A 25,607-nucleotide genomic window follows, 5' to 3' on the forward strand; every position below is an offset into this window, starting at 1 on the left:
ATGCTAAGTGAAATAATCGGTAAAAGACAATTATATGATCTCATTCATATGTGGAATTTAAGAAACAAGCAAGATCATAGGGGAAGGAAGGGAAGAATAAAACAAGACAAAATCAGAGAGAAACAAACCATAAAAGACTCCTAGGCATAGGAAACAAACTGAGGGTTGCTACAGGGGAGGGGGTAAGAGGATGGGATAACTGGGTGATGGACATTAAGGAGGGCACATAATGTAATAAGCCCTGGGTATTATAAGACTGATGAATCACTGAACTCTACCTCTGAAACTAGTAATACACTCTATGTTAATTGAATTTAAATTAAGAGAATGATTAAAAAAAAGAATGAGCATGAAAATGTAAATCACTTATTATGATAATCATAATTTGGGCATCCACAGCCCTTGGAAGGATTTCTGGGTACTTAGAGCTTCCTAGATCCTACTTTGAGAGCCTGTGACCTATAGAGATAGGGCATTTCATTTCAATTAGCATTTTCTCAGATACTTGTGTGATTGAGCCCTTTTTTCATGTTTATTTCTTTCTTGTTTCCTCTTTCATGGATTGCCCATTGATATTTTTGGAGTTTAAAAAATTATTTTGATTTCAAATTCTTTGTTTAGAGTGTACATTGCAAATACCTTCTTCCTTAGTCTATGGCTTCTAACATTTTTGTTAATGTTGCCATTTTCAGAATTCTTTAACATTAATGGTCTATTAATAGCTTCCCCTTTATGAGAGTTTTTAGAGCATTTTTAATACTTTCAACTCATATTCTTTTTTAAATTAATTAATTTATTTTTATTTTTTTAAAGATTTTATTTATTTATTCATGAGAGCACACACACACACACAGAGAGAGAGAGAGAGAGAGAGAGAGAGAGAGAGAGGCAGAGACACAGGCAGAGGGAGAAGCAGGCTTCACGCAGGGAGCCCGATATGGGACTTGATCCCAGGTTCCCGGGATCACACCCTGGGCCGAAGGCGGCACTAAACCGCTGAGCCACCAGGGCTGCCCAAGATTCTTTTTTAAATATTCTCAACTAACAGTTGTACAGTTTTAGTTTTCATATTCAGGTCCTTAATCCATCAAGAACTAATTCTCTCAGGGTATATATGAGGTCAAATTCCATACCATCGTCTTCCTGCTCCAGCTTTGGGTGTCCACGCTTGCCAGTATCATTTATTGACCAGTAAATTTCTCCTTATTGATCTTTAATGCAATCTGTGCCAAGGTCAGATTTCTCTGCCACCTATGGACTGTGGCTCTTATCTTCCAGTAGTCTCTTTGAATGTCTGGGTCCATAAAACAGTGAGTTAATCATTCGTTATTAGCTAAGTGATACAACTAAATATCGGATAGGGCATAACCCTCCAACTGTTTTGGCTGTTTGTGGTCCTTTTCTATATTGATTTGTTTTTTGTTTTTTCTCTTTTCTCTTTCTCTTTTTTTTTCTATATTGATTTGAAAATCAGACTTTGAATATATGATTTTGTCAAGTTACACACAAACTAGCTGGGATTTTTATTAGAATTGCACTTACTTTACAGATTGACTATATTTTTGGAAAATTATTTGTCTCACTTAATATACCATATGCTAAAGTGGATTCCAGATAGATCTAATAATTAATTTGATGCTCTCATTTCAAAGCTAAAGAAAAGCAATAACCAAACTTCCATTCTTAAAAACAAAACAAGACAAACCAGAGAAAAAACAAAAAGTAGAAAAAATATTTATCTCATCTTTAGAAAAGACAAGAGTCTAACTTAAAAAGTTCTAGGAAAACATTCCCTCAAGACAAATTTGTGGGTTTGATCACTGCGTTTGTTATCATCTATATGTTAAAAAGAAAAAAAAAATTTAAATCCTAAAGTAGAAATGTTATTTTCAGCAATGGCAAAGGCTCATCTTTCCTGTAAAAAGAATTCCCAACTGATAAGAACACAGTTATAAATTATACCATATTTAGTTAATAAACATAAAAATATTTGTGTTCATTGACAATCAAAAAAAACAATAAATGAAGACAATGGTGAAAGATGTGTTTATCCACGGAACTAGAATATTGTCCATGTGGATGTAGGAATTTCATCTGTTCCACACACTGCTGCTGGAAGTCTAAATGTTCGATTGTTAAGGAAAACAATTTGTCAATAAGTATTAGATACATCAAACTTTTTCATTTTCTGATCTAGTAATTCTACTTTGGGAATTTATACCAAGATGATAATCAAAAATGTGCAAAATATGTAAGATAATCCTTGCACATTCTTTTTGAAGTAGAATTTCAGAATCACTTTAAGTAGCTGCAGTGCAGGATAGGGGTTAGCTAAAAGTTAGTATATATGTAGATTATAACAGAAGTATTCACAATGATTTTGGAGCTGGGGCCCAGAGGTGCAGGGGCACCTGGCTCTGGCTCGGGAGGCTCCCAAACAGATGAGTTCAGCCACTGGCCGCTGAAAAAATCCAAAAGCAGAGGAAACCAGTGGTGGTAAAATAAGAAACGAACTTATTTCAGTGAGGCCAACATCAGGAAGACAGTGGACTAGTGTCTCAAAGACTGTCCCCAAGGTGCTGAAAATCTTTCCAGATTTATTTTAGGAAAATGTGGGACAAAGGTCGGTGGGTTACCTGCAGGTGGGTGGTGAAGGTCAAGTTAGTGAATGCCCTGTCATCAAGCGGGTGGGGTCTTGCTGGGTCAGGGTGGTTGTTATTGCTTGAGAGGTTTGTTTCAGGTGCTATCAGGGGATGCTTTGCCCTCAGGGTCTTTTGTCTGAGTTTAGCGTACACTGGAAAGCAGAACTTAATTAGAAAATTTGAGGTTGAAATGGAGGTAGTTGAAGCCCCCTTTCAATTTTATTAAGAATGACCCATACTCATATTATAAAAGTTAATTAGAAAAGAATAGAAAGTAAGAATAAATTGACATTATAATTAAGTCAAGCATCTTAAAATAAAAGCGCGGTCCTCATTTTCCTATGATTGATTTATTTTTTATTTTATTTATTTTATTTTCTCATGGTGTCAGTGTTCGTTACTTCTGAGTTTTCCTGCCCTGGAATCTTGTGGGATGATTTAATTGATTTAATTGGCTTTATGGCTACCATGGATATGTAGATACTACAGGAAATGCCATTGTCATTTTAGTATGAAGAAATAAAAACTTTCTACAATTTTTTTTAACTTAAACTGCATTTCATTTAAATACACACACACACACACACACACACACACACACACACATCACCCCTAGGCCACCACAATCAGAGTAATATCCTGTTGATGTATTAATACTTTGCCATGTTTTCTAAATTTCAGCTCATCCTGGTGTCCAAAAGGTGGTGCTAGTATCATCTGCGTCAGATATTCCTGTTCAGTCTCCCCGTACTTCGGAAATTTCAATTCCTGCTGATCTGGATAAAACGATCACAGAGCTAGCTGACTGGCTGGTCCTGATCGACCAGATGTTGAAGTCCAACATTGTCACTGTCGGGGATATAGAAGAGATCAATAAGACAGTTTCCCGAATGAAAGTAAGTACATAGCGTAGAGACTTGTCAGGGAAATACCACAACACAGAAACAGACAAGATCTGTTTGGATCTCCTTTGTTTGTCCTAAACTCTGGGACAATGAGCTTTAAAAAACTCTTTATCTGTCAAAGAGCCATGCTATGTTTGGTTAGTTCCGAAGAATAAAGCTTTTCTTGCCTTTCTAGTCTTTTCGTGAAATGAAGTTTACCCACTTGAAGTAGAGATTCAGTGTATTTTAAAATCTAAAACTGATAGACCATCAAGTGAGGCACATTAACACAAATGTAAATTCATGTGAGATTTAATGCCTACTGCGATGTAGGATATTTTCCTATAGCACCTTTTCAACCTATATTTCATAATGAGCTTATTTAATTGCTGACTTTAGAAATAAGCATCTCCTGATTAGAATTTTGTCACTATACATATGCCATCTAATAGAAATGTTTGATATTCACTGTGTGCTAGGTTCTAGGCTATGTGTCGTGTAGGGATTCTAAAAAGAACATACCAGATAGAAATTGTGAATGTGTCGTACAATAGTTACAGCGGCTGTTGCTTTTATTAGGTGTTGAATCTGTACTGGGTGGTTTTCTAAGTGTTTTAAATATATCATCTCATTTATTTTTTTGACAGTCTTTTGAGGTGGGTGTTGATTTTATTCTCAGTTTACAAATATTCCTGAAGTGAGGCAGAGGCACCAAATGCACATAGGTAGACAAGTTGGCTGCAGCAAAGCAGAATCTAAGAGCAGCGGAGGATAGGTCTAAGCCACCTGTTAGGGGAGCCAGGGTGAGGAAGGAGGGTAGTTCACAGTGGTGGAAGGCAGACCGTGGAATGTTGACCCCTGGAGATAAATGCATGTAGGGAACAGAGTGAATGAAGTCATGAGGTAGGGGAGTGTGAAGGATGTTGGGTCAACATTTGTGCAATAAAGAAATGTAGTGCGAAGTCAGAGAGCAAAGACAGGTCCAAGTTCACTTTGGAAAGAAGCTTGTTGACTTGCTAGGTCTAGGCTTTTAGTCTGTAAGCGGTTGGCAAGCATCTTTTCGCCCTTTTTTTCCTTTTTTTAATGGTGGGGGCAGACTGATGATAAACAATGCTTTGCTTTGATGAGAAGACTGGGACGCTTTTTAGTGCTGAGGATAAATCGGAGGTGAGAGATGCTTAAAGCAAGCAAAAGAGCCCTTTCTGAGTGACTAAGATGATGCTGTTGCAATTAGCAGAAATCAGGAATAGAAGAAATGGGCTGTGGATGAGGTTTTGAGTGATTTAGTTTTGGGTATGTTGTGTTGAGAGGTTCTTGGGCCATTTAGAATGAAATAATCAGCCTTCATTGAAATGTCTCTCTGGGATTCAGGATTACAAGATGTGAGTAATCCATTTAGAAATAATATTTGACACTTCAGGGCTAATTGAAATCTGCAAAATTAGTGAATTTATGAAGAGGAAGAGCTGAGAGAGAATCTTTGCTACCCTGTTTGTACTTATGGGGAATTGCATTTTCTAATCTTTATGGCTATTTATTAGTTCTGTGCTTTAAAAAAAAAAGATTTATTTATTTATTTATTCATGAGAGACACAGAGAGAGAGAGAGAGAAAGAGAGAGAGGCAGACACAGACAGAGGGAGAAGCAGGCTCCACACCCGGGAGCCCGATGTGGGACTCGATCCCAGGACTCCAGGATCTTGCCCTGGGCCAAAAACAGGTGCTAAACTGCTGAGCCACCCAGGAATCCCCAGTTCTGTGCTTAAAACACACTATATTCTGATTTTTAAAAACTCTTTGCCGCTGTTAATTAGTACTGAGGACAAACTCTCTAGCGCAGCGTTTTTCATGTCTGAGATTATTTAATTTGCAATTATTCCAAAGCATTTTTTGAATGCCTCACTACCATTCCTGTAGGTGACTTTGTTTGTGTTTGTATCTCATGTAGGGCAGATACATGAGGTGTCATCAGAAATCACTGCCAAGGTTTTCAGACCATTTTTCCGAAGGAATTTTCTTTTCTTTTTTTTTTTAAATATTTTATTTATTTATTCATTAGAGACACACACAGAGAGAGAGAGAGAGAGAGAGAGAGAGAGAGAGGCAGAGACACAGGCAGAGGGAGAAGCAGGCTCCATTCAGGGAGCCTGACATGGGACTCGATCCCGGGTCCCTAGGATCACACTCCGGGCTGCAGGCAGTGCTAAACCGCTGAGCCACTGGGGCTGCCCCCGTAGGGATTTTCTTCATCAAATCTTCTCCAACTTGATATGGCGGAGCTGTAAGTTTTCTGTTATTTCTTTTCGTGAAAACAAAAACAGTAAAGTGCCTTGCCAGGTGACCCAGATGATAAGTGGCAGAGCTGTATTTTAAACCCAGGACCTTTGACTTCAAACCTTGCTCTTTTCTGCTATCTTGCTGATGCCTCACTATCTTGTATAAAAGGACAACAGCAATTTTGATGTCAGCACACCAGTTCTGTTTTGTTAGCAGTATCCTTAGGGTAAGGCTTATTAATCTATCTTAATTATCATTTTTTATTAACAGATCACAAAGTCTGACTTAGAACAACGCCATCCTCAGCTTGATTATGTTTTTACATTGGCACAGAATTTGAAAAATAAAGCTTCCAGTTCAGATGTGAGAACAGCAATCACAGAAAAGTGTAAGTTTAAAAAAAATTTATATATCTTCCTCTTCCTCTGAAGATAGTAACACACACACACACATTTTCACATATTATTCAACCAGAAATTAATATTATTTGATATTTAGTACCCTATTAATGACCACAGTTTTCCTTTGATTTTTATTTTTTGTGAACCTTGTTACTATTCCCTTATGAATTCCTTAAAGTGCTAGCATTATTACTCTTAAGTAATTACTGGTACATTGGATGTTTTTTCTTTTAAGTTAGGATTTCTTTTTATTTTTAATTTTTTAAAAAGATTGATTCATTTTGGGGAGAGAGTGAGAGAGAGAGAGTGCACGTGCAAATATGAGTGCAAATATGAGTTGGGAGAGGGGCAAAGGGAGACTAGGAGAGAGAATCCCAAGCAAACTCTGAGTGCGGAGACCCAGGCAGGGCTCCATCCTGTGACCCTGAGATCATAACCTATGCCAAAACCAAGAGTGGGATGCTTAACCTACTGAACCACCCAAGCACTCCAGGTTAGAATTTCTTTTAAAGGAATCAAAACACAAAAGTTAGAGAAAACATTGGAATGCAAACTCATACTTCCATTGTAATTAATAAAACCAGATCTTGCTGTGTCTTTTAACTCATCTTCTCCAAATTCATTCCAAAAAGAATTTATTGAGCAACACACTTGTACCATTGGGCCTGGTCCTAATTTGGGAACAATTTATTTAAGAGCAAAATAAATAAATGTACAAAACAACCATAGCAAAGATCCTTGTTTCATTTGCTTTCTGGCTTCAGAGCATCTGTTAAATCTGTATGACAATAAAACAAAGTCTCAGTTCTCAAGAATGTCATGTAGGGATGGTCACAGCCTGCTTTCATCATCCCCTCTCCCATACGGCCCTCTATCTGTCTGTAGCCATTCTATATTGTAGGTATTCTTTAAAATGTCCTGGAAGTTCCTAATTATTTGCAATAGTTTTTTTTCCTCTTGGCCTTTTTTTCCCTGGGTGAAATTCTACTCAGCAGCTAGAATGTCACCCCTCTTTGTGAGGTCTTTCCCACCCTTGAATAGTCCTTGGTGAATAGGATTTTCTGTCTTTAGTTCCTGCTGTGCCCTCTCCCTCCATAATGTCACTATAGATCTCACAATTATTTTAATTTTTTCTCCCATAGTTGGTGAACATTCACCTATCTGGCCCTTGGGCTCCCAGTGTCCAATACAAATTAAGTACTTAGTAAATATTTTTGGCAGAATATAAACTGGAAGGTATTTTATTACCTCGTCTAATATTTCTGAAAGGAAGAAAGTCACCTCTTCCTCCTCTTAAAAGTGTGTTTCGATTTTAAAATAAATGTGGCAGCAGCAATGTTATTACAAGAGATGAGTTAGCAGAGAACTTTTAGTGTCTTACAACGTTGGTTTATTTTTACTACATAAGCGATCTTTCTTCTTTCTCCCTCTTTTTTTTTAAGGATTTATTTATTTGAGAGGGATAGAGCAGGGGGGGAAGGGTAAGAGGAGAGGGGGAGAATCAATAATTCCCTGCTGAGTGCTGAGCATGGAGTATGATGTGGGACTAGATCCCATGACCCTGAGATCATGACCTGAGCCAAAACAAACCAAGAGTCAGATGTTCAACTGACTATGCCACCCAGACACCCCATCCTTGTTTTTGTTAAATTGATGGATTGTTTGTGCCTGCTTTGGAACTCTGGAATGAGTTCCTTTCATCGTTTCTTTTAAGGTTTTTGACAAGACTTTTCTTTCTTCTGAATATCTTCCCTTTCCAATTTAACTCCCTCTCTGTTTTCTCTCCATTTTTTTTTATCTGCATAGAGGTTGCATAATCTTTGTCATTATTCATTATATGAAAAAAAATTCTCAGCAGGAGTGTACTGCCTATAATAACCTGCTCTTAGCGCTTATTCACAAAGAATAGAACAATTTGCTTATTTTTAATGATAAACCCATGATAGGTGCTCTCACTTGATGTCTTTCATTTTATTTGTTCAGTATTAAAGGATTCTATTAGTAACAGAATTGGTCATAAGTACTTTATGTAACTTTTTAACTGACAAGTAGAACAGTATTATTAAAAACAGGCAATCTGTTTAAACTCCTAAGACAGCTTAAAACAGATAATCTCATTGAACAATTAAAAAAATTATTATATGTAAGTATAATTTTCAATGTTCTGAACAATCTTAAATTGATCACTCTTATGGCTTGCTATAACCTTTTGTTATCCCAGGAATTTTACCAATAGGTCCCAATATGACTTAGCTGCAATGTTCTTTTATAGTTAACGTCTCGTTGGCCTGGTATTTAACTATCACTCTCCAGTCTGTGTGACATCCAAAGCATCTTCTAGAAGTTTCATTTCCTAGCTACCTATCATCAGTGGGTTGTTGAAGTCATTCAAAGCTATTGTTTATTAGTGCTTCAGTTCAAGATGTTGAACTGCCCATGAAGTAATTAATCAAAAGCTTAAGTTTCTTTAGATCACTCTTTCTTTAGCCCCATGTTAAAAATGAGAAGAGGAGAGAAGGGAGAGGATAAAAAGAGAGGAGACGGAAGAAAGAATGAGAAATAGAAACAATAAAAAAAGAAAGAGGAAAAGAGCTAATATGGACTTTTTTATGATCAAGAGCTACTGGGTACATAGAACTTGAATCTGATTTGCTTTTAGTGTTTCTCTTAAGCGTATAAAAATACTTTCTTTTAGAGAGGTTTCATGCTAGAGTAAAACAAACATGAAAAATATTCTTATATAGATTATTTCCTTTTAAAATCTTGACAACCTTAGAGTATCTCCTTTGAGGATGACAAGTGATTACATCTGTGTCTTAAAGCTCTGTTATGAAGTATTGTTAAACTCTACCTTCATCAAACCAGGTTCTGTGAAAATACATTAGACAGGAATTTACTTTCTTTATAATTTTTGGTTTGTTCATTTAAAATAGTAGATATTTGTATTGTGAGATATTTCAGTGGATTTAAAATAGTATTTAATTCAGGATTCTTCTTAAAGAAGAGTTTCAGAAATATATCAGTTGTATTGTGTGCCAATATGTATTAAATTCCCTTAAAAGGTACATGCCAACTTGCCTTTTTCTTTTCTATTTATAACCTTACTTGTGATAAATTTGGTATCAGGTATTTTTTCCCTTTCCTAATCATTACTTTTACTGGGATTATTTTTATAATGCCTCCACTAGTGGAAAAGGTGAAGAACCAGTGGGACAGCACTCAGCATGGTGTCGAGTTAAGACAGCAGCAGCTGGAAGATATGATTATAGACAGTATTCAGTGGGATGACCACAAGGAGGAAACTGAGGAACTTATGAGAAAATACGAGGCTCGGCTCTATATTCTCCAACAAGCCCGAAGGGATCCTCTTATCAAGCAAATTTCTGATAATCAAGTAAGACTCATTTGATTTGTGGAGGGATTTTTGGGGGCATTATCAGCTTGTTGGATGTACTTTTTTGTTCTATTGTTAACTGTAATTTTTAGGACCCTTGTCATGATGTTGCCTCAAGTGCTGAGAATATACATTGAAATTTATGTAAAGAATTTGACCAGGAAGGTTTTTGAAAAATTTTAGGATGTGTAACAAATAGAAATGTATACCTGTATACCAGATGTATTGCTCACTGCTCACTGACTCTTGGCAAATGGAACATGACCATGAGCCAGCATCTAGAAAAAGAATATTTTCAGGATCCTTGAAACCCTCCTTTTTTTGCTACCTTCCATGTCTACCCTGAAGGTTATTTTTATTTATGAAGTTTTCTGGGATTTTCATTTGAGGCTACTGTACTGAACGAACCAGGTAATCCGTTTAGTTTCTTTTAATAATTTTATAACCAATCTGTTTTATTTCTACTGTCAGAGTAGGTAACTTTTTTGGATAGGTTTAAATATAAAGATGATGTTGAACATTAATGGTATTTTTAAAGTGCTATTTTAAATTCTTGCTATAATTATAGAAAATGTTCTCAAATTGGAGGTCATAGTTTTTAGGTTATATTTTGGTGTAACATTTATTTACCCTTCAGAGGCCTAAGATGATTGTGTGCATTTGTAAAGAATATATGGGAAAAAAAATCTAAAACATGAGAACAGGGTTTTATAATTCACACATGTAGACTTTCCATGGTTACAATTTAAAAACCAAGTGTGGCCAGTTGTCCTGGTTTTGTGGATCATTTTCTGTGTTTATGATATCTGCTGATTGTTTTCACCAAATGACTCAAATATAATAATCAGCAAAGCCCCAGGATACTTAACCAGAAGAATATACTTAAAAGTGAGATCAACACTTCAATCCTCAGATATTCAGAATATTCCTTTCTAAACAATAGTGTACCTCTTTTCTACTCAGACTTTAGGATGGATTTTTTTTGCCAGTTGCTATTAAAAGCATTATAGGAACATTTATTTGTTATTTAGATTTCATGGGGAGTATCTTGATCCAGAGGCTCTGAGAAGTAGAAAACCAGTGCCTGTAGGCACACTCAGCTTCAGTTTAGTTACTTACACAACTCTAAGAAAAAGCTTGTTTGGCTGATTGATCCACCCAAGCAGTTAACTTTGTCAACAGACACAGTGATCCAGGGACACAGAAAACTGCCGTATTGTTGGCCCTTTTCATTTCTGTAGCCTTTTAATAGCATCTTCTGTATACCTGATCATTTCTTAGACATTTGCCTTTTTACTTCCAGAATTATTTTTATTTGAGCTCATGTTCAAGAGTTTGTCCCATAATTAGCTTTTTTTTCTTTTGATACTTATGTCTAAAACATGTAAAATGGGGAGACCCAATATTTAGATAAGTAGTTACTGAGCGACCCAATATAACAATTACACCTGCAATTACACCTTAGATATTGCTGCAAGAACTGGGTCCTGGCGATGGTATCATAATGGCGTTTGATAACGTCCTGCAGAAGCTGTTGGAGGAATATGGTAGTGATGACACCAGGAATGTGAAGGAAACCACAGAGTACTTAAAAACATCATGGATCAACCTCAAACAAAGGTAACATGAAGGGCCTGGTAGGTGAGTGAATGTAAAGGCAAGAATTTGATTGCTTTGGCTTTCTCATGGAAACTGGCCAAATATGGGACTACTAAAAGTACATCTTATTATATTGGTTTTTAAAAAATTTTTGTACTGTGCTAGGTTAGTATTATCACACTTAGTACAGAAGGTGTATTTGTACATTATCTACTTGAATTTCTACAATGGAGTTTTTCCTTGAATGAGTCTAAATCTTGACAAAGATAATTTTATGTGTTCTGGTTTTTCTCTACCTCCCAGCATTACCTAGAAGGCATCCTGTAGTAATCTGAGGGTAAGGACTGGTTAGGTATTTACAGATAATATTAGGGTAATATTATCCCTAAGTATAACTAAAATAGTGTGCTGTTTGGCCAGGTCATCCTTAGTTGAAGCTGAGAACACATGGATCCAACATCAGACTTCTGAAATATACTGCATATATTTAGGGCTTCAACTAATTTGTTTTCTTTCGATTACCCTGTCTAGTCAGTATATTTGGAACAGTCTAAAATAGAATAAGAATAGAATAGAATATAAGTGTTTATAAGAGAGATTTTTCTGTCACTTGAACACCTAGGGTCTAAGGAACTATCAGCAGTGGTTAGCATCTCTTTAAGATAGAATATTTATATTCATCATCAGGAAACAGCGTTTACTTCCTGCATAGTATGGGGAATGCGTGTGTCTAATGAAATTATGGTTTCACACGCACCATTATATATTCAGATGTAACTACCTGAAAGCTAATTTGTATCAAAACACATTTATTTTGCAGTGAATAAAATGGATAATACTAGAATACTTTATGATACATGTTACTAGAATTAAAGTATGGCCAAGCATTTAATCACAGTTTGACTTGGAGGTCTTTTATACGTTTTTAGGATGTCATTTTTAGTTAGAGTCTATAAAGTAGATGTTTGGAAGAATTACGAGGCAGCATATGAATGTGAATATATATAAATATGTGTATATACATGCTGTTACATATACCTAGGATTCGGGAGGAAATAAGACTAGGGTAGCAAATTCAAAACTTCAAAGTAGTTGAAACAGAAAATAGCTATAATACTGCTCTTTCTAGCATGTTAGTATTATGGTTTTCCTTTGTTGTAACAGGTTACTTGGATATAGTAAGGATCCCAAAACTAAGGCAGGTAAGAAGGTGAATTAAAAATGGCTTTAAAGTTTAAACTTCCTGTTACAGGATAAATAAGTCCTAGGGTTGTAACATACAGCATGGTGACCATAGTTAACAAGACTGTATTGGATATTTGAATGTTACCTAGTAGATCTTAAAGAAAGAAAACCTCACAAGAAAAAAAAAAAGTGTAACCATTGTGGTTGATAGATAATAACTAAACTTATTTTCTTAATCATTTTGCAATATATACACATACTTAAATCATTCTGTTCTACACCTAAAACTAATACAATGTTATATGTCAGTTATATATCAATTAAGAAATACAGATTTCATACTAAGATAGTTCTTAAGTATACTTTAACTGCGTATTTCCAAAAATCTGTATGTAAGAATTATGGCTTTGTTTTTGTTGTAAACGATACCAGAAGAACTGATCACTTAGGAATGTGAAGCTGCTTTATTTTAGCACCTCAATTCTTTTTTTGCTTTTACTTTGTAAATATTTTAAGACAGCCTACAGCAGTAGTTAGATTAGATGGAAGAGGCAATTAAAAATGAATTATATTCCAAGGTGATCTTTCATTTATCAGAGCTAAGACAAGCACAGTGTTCCATTTTTATGGTAGTTACAAGTTGTTGTGCTTATTCTGTTTTCTTACTGCATTTTTTGGGGAAATACATCAACATTAATATTTAGACATGATTTAGGTATATTACTATCTATAAAGCAAGGAAAATAAAGCAAAACTGTGGCTCACATGATCCTTTTCATGAGTGACAGCTGGGGTTTCTATGTATTGTGAGGATTTTGTCTTTTTAACAGTGATGTTTACAATTTATAACTCTTTAAATTGGAGACTTTTCTAGAATATACAAATCTTTCCTTGCCTTAAACAAAATATATGAACCTATGAGTAACATTTAAAAAAAATTTTGGCTTTATTGTTGTGAGGATAGAATTAAGGAACTCTAAGAGCTTTACATAGTCTTACAGTGCATTTAAGGCAGTGTTTCTCAACATTTTTACATTATCAATCCCCAAAGAGCCTTGTTAGATCCCCACTCCCATGAAATGTTTATACCATGGATATACTGTGTATCTGTTTCTGTACTTTATAGTTGTGCTTTATACATAGAAAGAGTAGATTTTTCCACACCTCTCCCCAACTTGCTCCACCAAAGAACCACTTCTCACCTCCATTGAGAATGCGTGGTCTAAATGTAATTAATGCTCCTGGGCTCAGAGAAGGTGAATGACATGTTCAAAGTCACGTAGCATAACCAAGATGATTTTTTCCTATACTAAGTTATGATAATGCTCTTACTGCTCTGAGTTCTGAAGAATTGGTAGTAAATTTATTCAGGCTGTTATGCTTTGGAGATTTTCTGCTTTATTTTTAGGGTATGGATTTTATTGGGTGTCTTCCCATTGTCAGACTCTGTGCTAATCTCTTCACATGCTTTATTTTATTTAATCCTCAAACCATAAGAGACAGGCAGCATTTTCATCAGCACTGTGTCAGTGAATAAACTGAAGCAGAGGAAAATTAAGGAGTACCCGAGATCACACAGCTCATAAGAGCAAAGCTGAGACTGATATCCAAACCTTTTTGACTGTGCAGTCAGGCTCTTACATTCTTTAAAAATAATTTTGTTTTCTTCCTTTGTTATGAGAATGTCAGCTATTGCTGGTGACTGTTCTGTGTACCCGCCTCTCAGATCTGTCTGTCATTCTACTTACTGTTTCTTATCTATGTCGAGTTTAGAAACCAGATCTGATTACAGATATGGGGGCCTCTACTATGAATAATGTAACATTCTCCAATATGTGACCACTGTGCCCTCTGCAGTGGTCTCTGAAAGGACTTATATGAGGGCTGTCTTATCTTCTAGCTGTGTTCTGTATATGCGTCATTGTCAGCCAAATTCGGGGTGGTGGTGGCGAAGGGTTATTATACTTGCTCATGGAAAACTGTCATTGAGGCATAATGTGTGAAGTTTAATATCAGCTTTCAAAGGAAATGTTTTGTATGAATTGCAATTGGCCTAAGTAATTTGGCTATTCACAGTTACAGGGCCTCATTCCCTTATCTCTGATGCCAAAAACCAATATGCTCTGATAACAGAAAGCTTTGAATTGACATGAGGACGTTTATCATAGTCTTTATTTATCCTGCTTAGTATAAATAGCCTTGTTCCTAGCTGTAGAAATATTAATGTTTTTGCTGCCTCAGATCCTGCTTGGGTGTAATATGTCATACCAATACATTTATAATAATCTTTATTATACAGAAAATTCTTAATTCTGTAAAACAACTAGCTCCCACTATGTCAGATTCTGCCAACAAAAGTCCCATCTCTAACATTTGTAACTAACTGATATACATTGACCACTCCTGTTTCTCATCTGTGAAATGTTTCCCCCCTTGTATCTCTTAATGATAATTAACAAAATTTTTAGTGTCAATTGAGGTGTAGTGAAAGTTGAAAAGTGCTCAAAGTAACTTTTCACGTGTGGATGCCTGATTTGGATCTGAAATGTTTAGCCCAGAGTGCCTATGTATATATACCCATATACTCACATACATGCATACACATATACACACTTAGTTAATATGTTGAAATAGTGTAGAGGAAATGAGACAATATAATTTTGTGCTATAAGGAATGTCTTATACATCATTAATCACTATGTGGTAGGAAGATGGAAGATTCTCTGCAGTGAGTCTGCTCTCTTTAGGCTCCATGAATATGGGGTCAGTGAGGCTGGAGGTGGGGCTGGCCTAGAGAAATTTGAGTAGGATCACAGATAACATCAGAATCCCGGTGGGCAGGGCAGAGAGCTTCCTGGGGGATCTTTAGTTTTGCTAGGCAGTGATGACTTCCTAATTGTGGTTTATAATAATAAATGTAAAGAGAAGATAGCCCTGTGACAGTGTTCTTTAGCAATGCTCGTTTACTCAGAGGCACGTACAAAGATTGCAGATGGAAGATTGGGAGCAAGGGAGAGAGGAAGGTGTTTGACCCGATCTCTGTGTAACAAAGACTGGTCACCAAAAGATCATAGATTGTGGGGTATAGTTGCAGGGACTAATTCTTCATTAAATCAACTGCATTTCCCCAAAGTGTGCTTTAATATATATATTTTTAGCTAAATGTTATTTTATTGACCAAAGAACTTTAAAATTACCTTGTGAAAGTATCCATCGAAAAACTTAAAGAATTGTTTCACTGTAAGTTTTCTATATGCTGCTCAATTTTTGATGCCACTATTTTCCTCTCAAAAGAGATAAATATATTTAAAATCTCATGTAACTGTAAAGGTCACCTTTTAAGTATACCAAGATTTAGCAACACATAACTGTGGGTTTTCCATTAGAATAATAAAAAAGGCATATCTATTTATGTTCACTCTTAACCAATTATAATAAGCACATGCACATTTGATTAATATATCTTATAGCTTAACATACCAAGTACTATATGACATCTTTAAAATGCCATTAAAAAGTCAGTTATGTGGATGGCCATGTTTTCTTATGCTACAAAATAACTATAAGCTATTTGTAGAATATCAGCTGCTTTATAGCTAAGAGTTTACATTTAAAAAATCCCAGTTCCCTTTAATATAAACTATTATAAATTTGTCGCCCATGGATTCCTCAAATCTTTTGTGAGAAGTTATTTATATTTTCAGTGTGCACCATTTCCTGTCCCAAAGAATTCTATAGTCTATTACTCCTGTTTGAAGTAAAAACTCTTGTTTCTGCTAAAGTTGCCCTTCTATACTTCAGATATTGTTATCTTTTAGGCTTCCAGGCTATCCTTACTCTTTATGATTTATAGGCTAAAAAAGATTTTAAAAAAATCTTCTGTCTAGTAGCCACAATTCTCTAAACTTGAAATCTTTTTTTTTTTTTTTTTCTGTGACAGTGCTCCTTCTCCTATATTCTCAATTTCTTAGAACCTCCTTTGGTTCTTCTGATCTTGAGATGTAGCAGCCTGAACTGCCAAATATAAACTCTTCCCTGAGAGTTGGAGACAAATGGGAGTTCACTGCTGGATGTGTTCTTAGGAACTTGCATATGGATCTTAGGAATTTCCCAACCTTTTTGCTGCCTGCACAACACTCATCTTTCCCTATCGGTAACATTTCATTTATATGCAGTTATATGAAGCTGAATTTGAAGATAGGGACGGGGGTGATATTGGAGGGATCTCTTCTAGCAGGTTTTATAATCTCTGTGATGGATTATGTAGTTTTATTTAAAAGGACCCTTGGAGACTCTGATATGGGTCCTTTACTCATTTAGTCTAAGCAGCTTATTTTAAGGATGGAAAAAACAAATTGGAGATTTGAAGGATTTATCCTAAGCCATATAGCTAGTAAATGGCAGGGGTGGTAGAAGTAGGTCGTTTTCTTCTGAGAGCAATGCACAAATGGCATTAAAGGTAATTTATTAGCCTTTGCGATAAACTGTGCATACACATTCCTGAACCTCTCGTTTTACCAATTATTTTTGGCCTTACGGTAGTATGATAAATCATGTGAAGTTCCTTGGAAATGGATAAAAGTTTCTTGCAGTGTCTAATATACCATGCTCTGGCATTGGATCTAATTTTAAGAAGACTAACATAGGTAGTATGGTTACTCAGAGGTTACTCTGAGCTATATTCTACTGACATTACATATGAAATTACATGAAAAAATCAGCCTATAAATTAATATACATTATTATTAAAAGGTTTTAAAATATTTATTTATTACAATAATATGAAGACAGTTTGGGCTGCTATAAATAGTGCTTAGTTTCTAGGATGGTTATTATTTTTATTTTTATTTTTTTATTTTTATTTTTTAAGAAATTTTACATTTCTTTTTTTTTATTTTTTTTATTTATTTATGATAGTCATACATTGAGGGAGAGAGAGAGGCGGAGACATAGGCAGAGGGAGAAGCAGGCTCCATGCACCGGGAGCCCGACGTGGGATTTGATCCTGGGTCTCCAGGATCGCGCCCTGGGCCAAAGGCAGGCGCTAAACCGCTGTGCCACCCAGGGATCCTGGTTATTATTTTTAAAAACTGATTACATTCATGATAAAAAATATCTGACACCCAGATATATGTGACCTTGAAAAAAATCTCCAAGATCTTTATTATTAAGCTGCACATTTGCACGCTCTAAGCAAAATGAATTTCCCAGTATTTCACTCAATTAATGTACAGATTAGGGAAAATATTATTTCTTGGGTATTTACTACATCTTGATACATTTATGTATGTATACCTCATTTTTTCCTTAAATTATTGCAGGAAGGAAGGTGCTATTCCTATTTTTGTATTAGTTTATTTAGTACATACTTGAGTTGCTACTGTGTGTGGGGCCTGGGGATACCAGGGACACTGATGATACAGAAGCTTTAAACAGACAACAAAATAGTCACTTACAGTCATGATTAGAGATATGAGGTGGGATATGGACTCCCACATCCCACCTACCATTCCAAAGGTAGGGAGTCTGTCTTGGATCATCTGAGTGGGCCCAGTTCTATCACATGCATCTTTAAAAGTAAAGATGGCAGAAGTCAGGAGCCAAGGAATATGAGTGACCTCCAGCCAGAAGCTGGAAATGACGAGGAAAAAATACTGTCTCTAGAGCTTCCACAAAGGGACACAGCCCTGCTGACAACTTGATTTTAGTTCAGTGAGCCCCATTTCAGAAACTAACTGACAGAACTATGAAATGATAACAACCTTCAGGTGCTCTAAGCTACTGTGTTTGTGGTGATTGTCACAGCAGCATGGCATGATAGCCAGGTTAAGGGATGTCATGCGATGTGTGAGGTGAGGTGCCATAGAAGGTGTCTGCACTGAGTTCTGGAGGGGAAGTAGAAATTGATTAGGTCAGAAGGGGAAGGTTAGTGGGAATGGGGAGATGGGGTAGAAGGATATTTAAGATAAAAGAAGTAAAAAGTAAAACTCTGGACTGAGGATTAGTAATTGCTTCATTTTTATAGGTAAATAAATAACCCCATAGAATTCTCAGACATTGCATCCTTTTCTTCTAGTCTGGGCATTCTTAAAGGTTTAATAGAGCTAATCTATAATGATCTGCTTTTACATTAGCTGTTTGCCACATAACCTATTTTATTCACATGAATAGTCTTAAAAATAAGTGATATTCTGTAAAATTAAAGTGTTTGACTTTATCAAATTTTATAGTCATTAGTTTTATGTGAGTGTTAAGAATTGCCTGCCTGTTCATGATCGATTAATTGCATGTGTGTACTCCTTTAATTTTTTTGCTTTTTCAGTACCTTTTGGGAACACCCTTTTTTTGGATATTCTTAATGTCTTTTTATTATTGTTTTAAAAATTAAAAATGTGGCTGGGGTTAGGTGGAAAATAAAACACCAGCACCACCAACAACCACCCAAATTCTAGTGGGTAACGTCTAAATTTTAGAAAGTAAAGAAATACATACGTATGATTTAAAAAATTAGAAGGTTTATTACAAAATACAGCAGTTCTCTCACTACTCACCACTGTCCAATTCTCTGGGGGCAACTGCTTTTTCTTCCTTTGGCTTTTCTGTATATCATTTATACATTTCTATATTCTAAATAAAATGCATACACCATTACCTTCTAGTACATCAGTATTAGACTTATTTGGTATCCTGTTCTACTAAATATATAAAGTATAGTTTCTCATGTTTTCCCTTCCTCATCATTTAATTTTTTCACTTTTTATTGTGATAAAATACACATAACATAAAATTTACCTTCTTAACCATTTTTAAGTATACAGTTCAATGGTAGTAAATATTCATGCTGTTGTGCAACCATCACCACCATCCATTCCCATGATTCTTTTCATTTTGCAGAACAAAAACTCTTGTCTCATTAGACAATAACTCGCTATTCTTTCTTTTTCCCATCCCTGGCAACCACCATTCTTATCTTTGTCTTTATGGATTTGACTACTCTGAGTACCTCATATAAGTGGAATCATCCAGTATTTGTATTTTTGTGACTAGCTTATTTCACCTAGTATAATGTGCTCAGGGTTCCTCCATGTTATAACAAATGTCAGAATTTCTTTCCTCTTTAAGGCTGAATAATATTCCATTGTATGTGTATTACATTTGGCATATCCATACATTTGTTGATGCACACTTGGGTTGCTTCCATGTTTTCCTTGTTATGAATAATGCTGCTATGAATGTGGGCATATAGATATCTTTTCAAGATCCTGTTTTTAGTTTTTTGGGGTGTATACCCAAAAGTGGATCATATGTTAATTCTATTTTTAAATTTTTGAGGGATCACCATATTGTTTTCCACAGTGGCTGTATAAACTCATTGCTGAATTTTTAAATAAACAGATATTCAGTGTTGACATTGTTAGGTGTGTCTAAACATTATTAACAGCCAGGCGCTAAAGTTTACTCTAATTTTGCTTCCTCTCTGTTTTTTTCACCTGAAATTAATAATTGCCTTGCTTTCATGTGCTTAGATTTCTTTGCACCTATTATGAATTCTTCCCTCATTTTCCAATGATCTGACAGTACAATTTCCCACAAAGTCAATCATAGTAAGCAGTCTATCACTTCTAATATCTTTTCTTAGAGACATTTCTTCTGTAGACATACTTTCTTTCTTTCTTTCTTTCTTTCTTTTTTTTTTTGTAGACATACTTTCTAGACCTGCTGCAGAACCATAATCCTAGAGATTTTCTGTGCTTTTCTCCTATTTTGGAATCCCTATTTCCTGGATTTCATGTGTGGGTTTGTGTGTGTGTGTGTGTGTGTGTTTCTTTTCTCTTTTGGGTTATTTCCTTGTTTTGTCAGAGTGTATCCTTCATTGGTTTTGTCAAGGTTTTGTCAAGTTAAAATAAGAAATCATAGCAGTTGGAATGGTGATGACAGTCCTCATCTGGCCCAGTTCATCACTGTCCCTTCTGAGATCTCTTTTCACCATTAGCACAAAAGCCTGTTTGCGCTCTCTCGCATTCTCTGTCTCTCTCTCTCTGTCTCTCTCTCTCCTTCAGATCTTTTGTTTTTATGCTTTTCCTATCTTTTTTTTCTCTTTTGATTTACAAACTGATTTTTGTGGAGGCCTTCTCTTAGTAGCTTCTTGAAAACTGGTGATTGGGAGGTAAGTTTAAATACATTATAGACTGTCATTATTCTATAAGTACTTATTAAAATACTGTAATAAGGACTCTGAGAAATATGGAGATACATAAGACTGTTTCTGCCCATAGTAAGTCTATAAAACAGGAGAACAAAAAACAAACCTATGTAATGCTGTCAAAGTATTAAATTCATTTGAAAGTATTTGAAATTCATTCAAAGCATGAAACTAGATCACAATCCAGAGGCTTTTCCAGGATACATGTGATAAATTTCTGTATAAGTAGGAGTAATGACCTTTTATAATCTCAGAGCAAGGAAATCTAATTGGTCTGGATGTTCTAAAGAAGGTAGACCTTAACCTTAAGGATCAGTGGGATTTAGGTAAGTGGAGGTGTCAGAAGGACATTTTGATGTGTATGCGAAGTTTTGGGGTAAGCACAGGATTAAGAATATCCTAGAGAAAAAAAAGAGTATAGTATCCGGATCTGACCAGAGCATTGGCGAGAACTGGGGGATAAGCTAGAAAAGTGAATTAACGATAAATTATGGAGGACATTGAGTTTCAGGAAAAGCATTTGGGTTTATTCTGCAGGCAGCCAAACACTATTGGAGGTTTCTTAGTAGGTAAATGCTCAGATGAGGTTGATGATTTTCTAGAATGGCTTATGAGTAGAAACATAGAGCTTTTGTGTCTGGCATTTTTCACCTAGCATAATGCATTTGAGATTTCATCCATGTTGTTGAATCTATCAGTATTTAGAGTAGTATTTCATTGTATGCATATACCATAGTTTATCTGTTTTCTACTTGATGACATTTGGGTTATTGCCTGTGTGGGGCCATTATGAATAAAGATTTGCGTATAGGTTTTGTGTGGGTATATATTTTCATTTCTTTTGAGTAAATACTTAGGAATAGGATTGATTGTTGGATTGTTCTTGAGTACATGGTTAACTTTATTTAAAAAATCTGCCAAACTGTTTTTCAGTGGCAGTACCATTTTATACTCCTACTTGCAATGTATGAGAGTTGGCAGTTACTCTGCATTGTCACTAGCACTTGGTATATTCATTTTCTTAAAGCCAGTTTAATAGGTAGTGATATCTTATTGTAGTTTGAATTTACATTTCTCTGATGATTAATGATGCCAAGTATCTTTTCCTGTGCTTATTTGCCATCCATATATCTTCTATGATGATCTCTGTTTAAATCTCTTACCCGTTTATTTAAAGAATTTGTTTATTGATGTGTGTAGAAGATACTTGTTCATTATAAATTCATAGAATACAGGAAAAGTACAAATAGGAAAGTAAACCACCTTAAATCCCAGCACCTAGAAATAATTTTTAATATTAACATTCTGGACATTTATCCTTTTATCTATATGTACACAGATAATACTGTATATAGGACAGGTAGATAGATGCATGTTGTATGGATAGATGAGTGGATGAGATAGAACATATATATGTGAGATCATATTACACATGCTGACTTTTTATTGTGATATAGTTCATATTACTATGAAATTAACCCTTTTAAAGTGTACATCTTAGAGGTTTTAGTATTATTCACTATGTTGTGCAACCATCACAGTGCTCTTTTTTTTAAAATTTTTTTTTAAATTTATTTATGATAGTCACACAGAGAGAGAGAGAGAGAGAGAGAGGCAGAGACATAGGCAGAGGGAGAAGCAGGCTCCATGCACCGGGAGCCTGACGTGGGATTCGATCCCACATCTCCAGGATCGCGCCCTGGGCCAAAGGCAGGCATCAAACTGCTGCGCCACCCAAGGATCCCCACAGTGCTCTTAATTTCAAAAAATTCTATCACACCAAAAGAAACCAAATACCCAATTAGCAGTCAGTTCTGTTGCCTTCCACTCCAGTCTTAGACAACAGCTAATCTCTTTTTCTCTCTGTGTAGACATTTCTTATAATATGAAGGGAATCACACAAAATGTGGCTTTTTGTGTCTGGCTTCTCTCACTTGATATTTCAAGGTTCATACATGTTAGGACAAGTATTAGCATTTCAATCCTTTTTATGGTTGAATAATTCATATATGAGTATACTACATTTTATCTATTTCTTTATCAATGGACATTTGGGTTGATTCTGTTATTTGGCTATAATAAATAATGATGTTATATGAAAATTTGTATACAAATTTTTGTGTAGATATGTATTCAGTTCCTTTGGGTTTAAACCCATAGGGTGTAATTGCTAGTATCCATTTTATTTATTTATTTATTTATTTATTTATTTATTTATTTATTTATTTATTTATTTATTTATTTTTGAGAGAGTGAGTGGCATAAAGAGGGGTAGAAGGAGAGAGAAAGAGAGAATCTTAAACAGGCTCCATGCCCAGCACAGAGCCCTGTGTGGGACTTGATCTAATGACCCTTAGATCATGAGCTAAAAGCCAAGAGTCAGATGCTTAACTGACTGAGCTACCCAGGTGCCCCTAAAATTGTTTGTTTTCTTCTTAAGAAGCTTGAGGTTTATAAAAATTTAAAGATTGGATTTACTGGTTTGAAAATCCTTAAATCATGCAACTCTACATTTCTGTGTATTAATTTTGATGTAGATTTACTGAAGGGTTTATAAAAGCTTGATTTTCCAAATATAATATTATTAAATGAGCTTAAAGAACCAATTTGTATTGACCTGAGTTGTTTTAAAATACGTAAAGTAAGCCCTTTAAATTATTTTCCTTTTACTTAAGTATTCTGATGTTACTGCTTCTTAGAACTCATTTAGTCACTCATTGCATGAATATTTATTGATATTTCCTCTGTCAGGCATAATACCAAGGTATCAAAGGAAAACATTGGAGGATAACTTAATATACAATTAGGAGTTGCAAAATGGAGTCATAATTATTTTATGATATGGATGTGATTTTGTTAATATTTATATGTCTCTCTCCCTCTCCCTCTTCTCCCTATTTACATTACTCCTTCCATTAAGGATGATTCCAGACACCCATAGAAATAAATGTCTGAGTTACATTAGGTACTTAAACAAATAAAGGTTCCTTGGAGGCTGGCTGTTAATTTGTTTTTTAGGGTGTGCATGATGTGGACTGTCACACTGTAAGTAATGTCATCCTTTGACTTGCAGCATTACTGACAGACAGTGTGCCTTGGAAGCAGAGTTGAGGGCAGTGCAGGCCTCTCGTCGGGACCTGGAGAACTTCCTAAAGTGGATACAAGAAGCAGAAACCACAGTTAACGTGCTTGCGGATGCCTCTCAGCGGGAGAATGCTCTTCAGGACACTCTGTTGGCCAGGGAGCTCACACAGCAGATGCAGGCAAGTGCATGGGAACCTGCACCCGGCATTTTTATTTTCCCTGTGTTGTTTGACCCAGCTACATGCAAACATTACTGCGGAAGGGGGAGGTAGTTACCTAATTCTGAGATCCACGCTCCCGTGTGAATCATTGGTTTCTGGAAATCAGATCTCTAAAATATTATACTTAATAATAGAGAAAAAACACCTTGTTTTATGGAAGTAATAATTGTTTATTTAGACTCATAGGTTTATAGCTGTTCTGTTTTTGTCATTTTAAACCGTGTTTCACTTTGCCTTATTGAATCCTAAATTATAAGGGCATTTCTTTTTAATATGTAGTTTCTCTCTCCATTTATTACAACATACTTAATATAAAGCTGTAAAGGCTCTGTGGCTTAATTTACAACTGCAAACATTAGGCTTTGGAGGTATTACTTTTATGTCTTTAGCTTGATGGCTATGATTGTATATGCAGTCTGAGGTTCAAAGTTCTCTCCTCCCAAAATGTGCTAACACAGAATCTTCCCTTTACAAAAAATTGTTGAGGAATGTCACATAGCATGTCTGTATCTTTCTCTGCCCCAAGTACAACTGCTTCAGTGACCTTGAATTTACCATATTTGTGTTGAATGACCTACTCTTGCCAGTTGCAGACCATCTCCTTCAGAACTTGGTTTTAAAACTGATTTTAATGGAGGGACGCCTGGGGGTCGCAGTGGTTGAGCATCTGCCTTTGGCTCAGATCGTGATCTCAGGGTCCTGGGAGTGAGCCCCACATCAGGCTCCCTGCAGGGAGCCTGCTTCTCCCTTTGCCTCTGTCTCTGCCTCTCTTTCCGTGTCTCTCATAAATAAATAAAATCTTTAAAAAACCCAAACAAACCAATTTTAATAGAGAAGTTCCCTTGCCTACTACAGTTTCACATCTGCTTACTTCTGTATGCCATATCATCCTCACATCATTTTGACCATCATTATTCCTGATATGCCTGTGAACTTGTGAACCAGTATCATCTGGGGCATGTCTCCTCTGGTCCCAGCTGATCACATGACTTCTCATGGGTAGAGATTACGGTATTCTAGGTACTGTAGAATGTGCACATTCTAGGTAAATACTGACTGTGGCCCATGGACCCCGACTTCACCATTATGAAATTCAGCATGATGACCTTTCTGAGTCTTTTCTTAGAATTCTTTTCCCTTGAAACTCAGAATGTTCACAAATACGTGGATCTGGATAGCCTTCTTAGAACTATTCTTATTCTTACACATTTTCCCTAAGTTTGAAATTGTTTACACTAAAAAGAATAAACATTTTTTTTAAAAGGACCTTTTGGGGAATGGGCCTACTTTAACTTGTTCCCATGCATAAGGACTGTTAGGGTGTTTTATGGTGGAGTTCTCAAGACTAATTTACCGGAAACCTATGTTTACTTATATTACTTCTTATTTTGTATTCATTGCATTATACATTTGTGACTTAGTAATGAGGGTGGCTCAGCAAGTGTCAAGGTTAAATATGTTCTTTTGTGTCACCATCTAGAATTTCAGGACGCCACTATCCATGTTATTTGAAAAAAGATTTAGCTATTACCTCATTTTCAGGGGGTTTAAGAGGGATCCAAATGTGTGCTGATGCTAGAATGTATTATTTTTTATGATTTAGACAATTGGAAGCCTGACCTATAAATGTTCATGGGTGCTTACTTTGTGTAATGGTGTTAAACTCAAAAGATATGCAGGTTGTGCACTTGACAAGGAAGCAGCAGTTTTTAGACAAT

At 35.7% G+C, this 25,607-nt stretch overlaps 1 protein-coding gene across 1 annotated transcript in view; it reads left to right on the forward strand.

Annotated features, from left to right (window-relative positions):
• UTRN (utrophin) overlaps positions 1–25,607 on the forward strand; it is a 488,613-nt gene that overhangs the window by 234,496 nt on the left and 228,510 nt on the right. Inside the window, 5 exon segments of the mRNA NM_001012395.1 lie at positions 3,324–3,538; positions 6,073–6,190; positions 9,392–9,597; positions 11,063–11,217; positions 23,658–23,847. Coding sequence (NP_001012395.1) covers positions 3,324–3,538; positions 6,073–6,190; positions 9,392–9,597; positions 11,063–11,217; positions 23,658–23,847 — 884 coding nt within the window.

Source organism: Canis lupus, chromosome 1, assembly GCF_011100685.1.
Source record: "Canis lupus familiaris isolate Mischka breed German Shepherd chromosome 1, alternate assembly UU_Cfam_GSD_1.0, whole genome shotgun sequence".
NCBI lineage: Eukaryota > Metazoa > Chordata > Mammalia > Carnivora > Canidae > Canis > Canis lupus.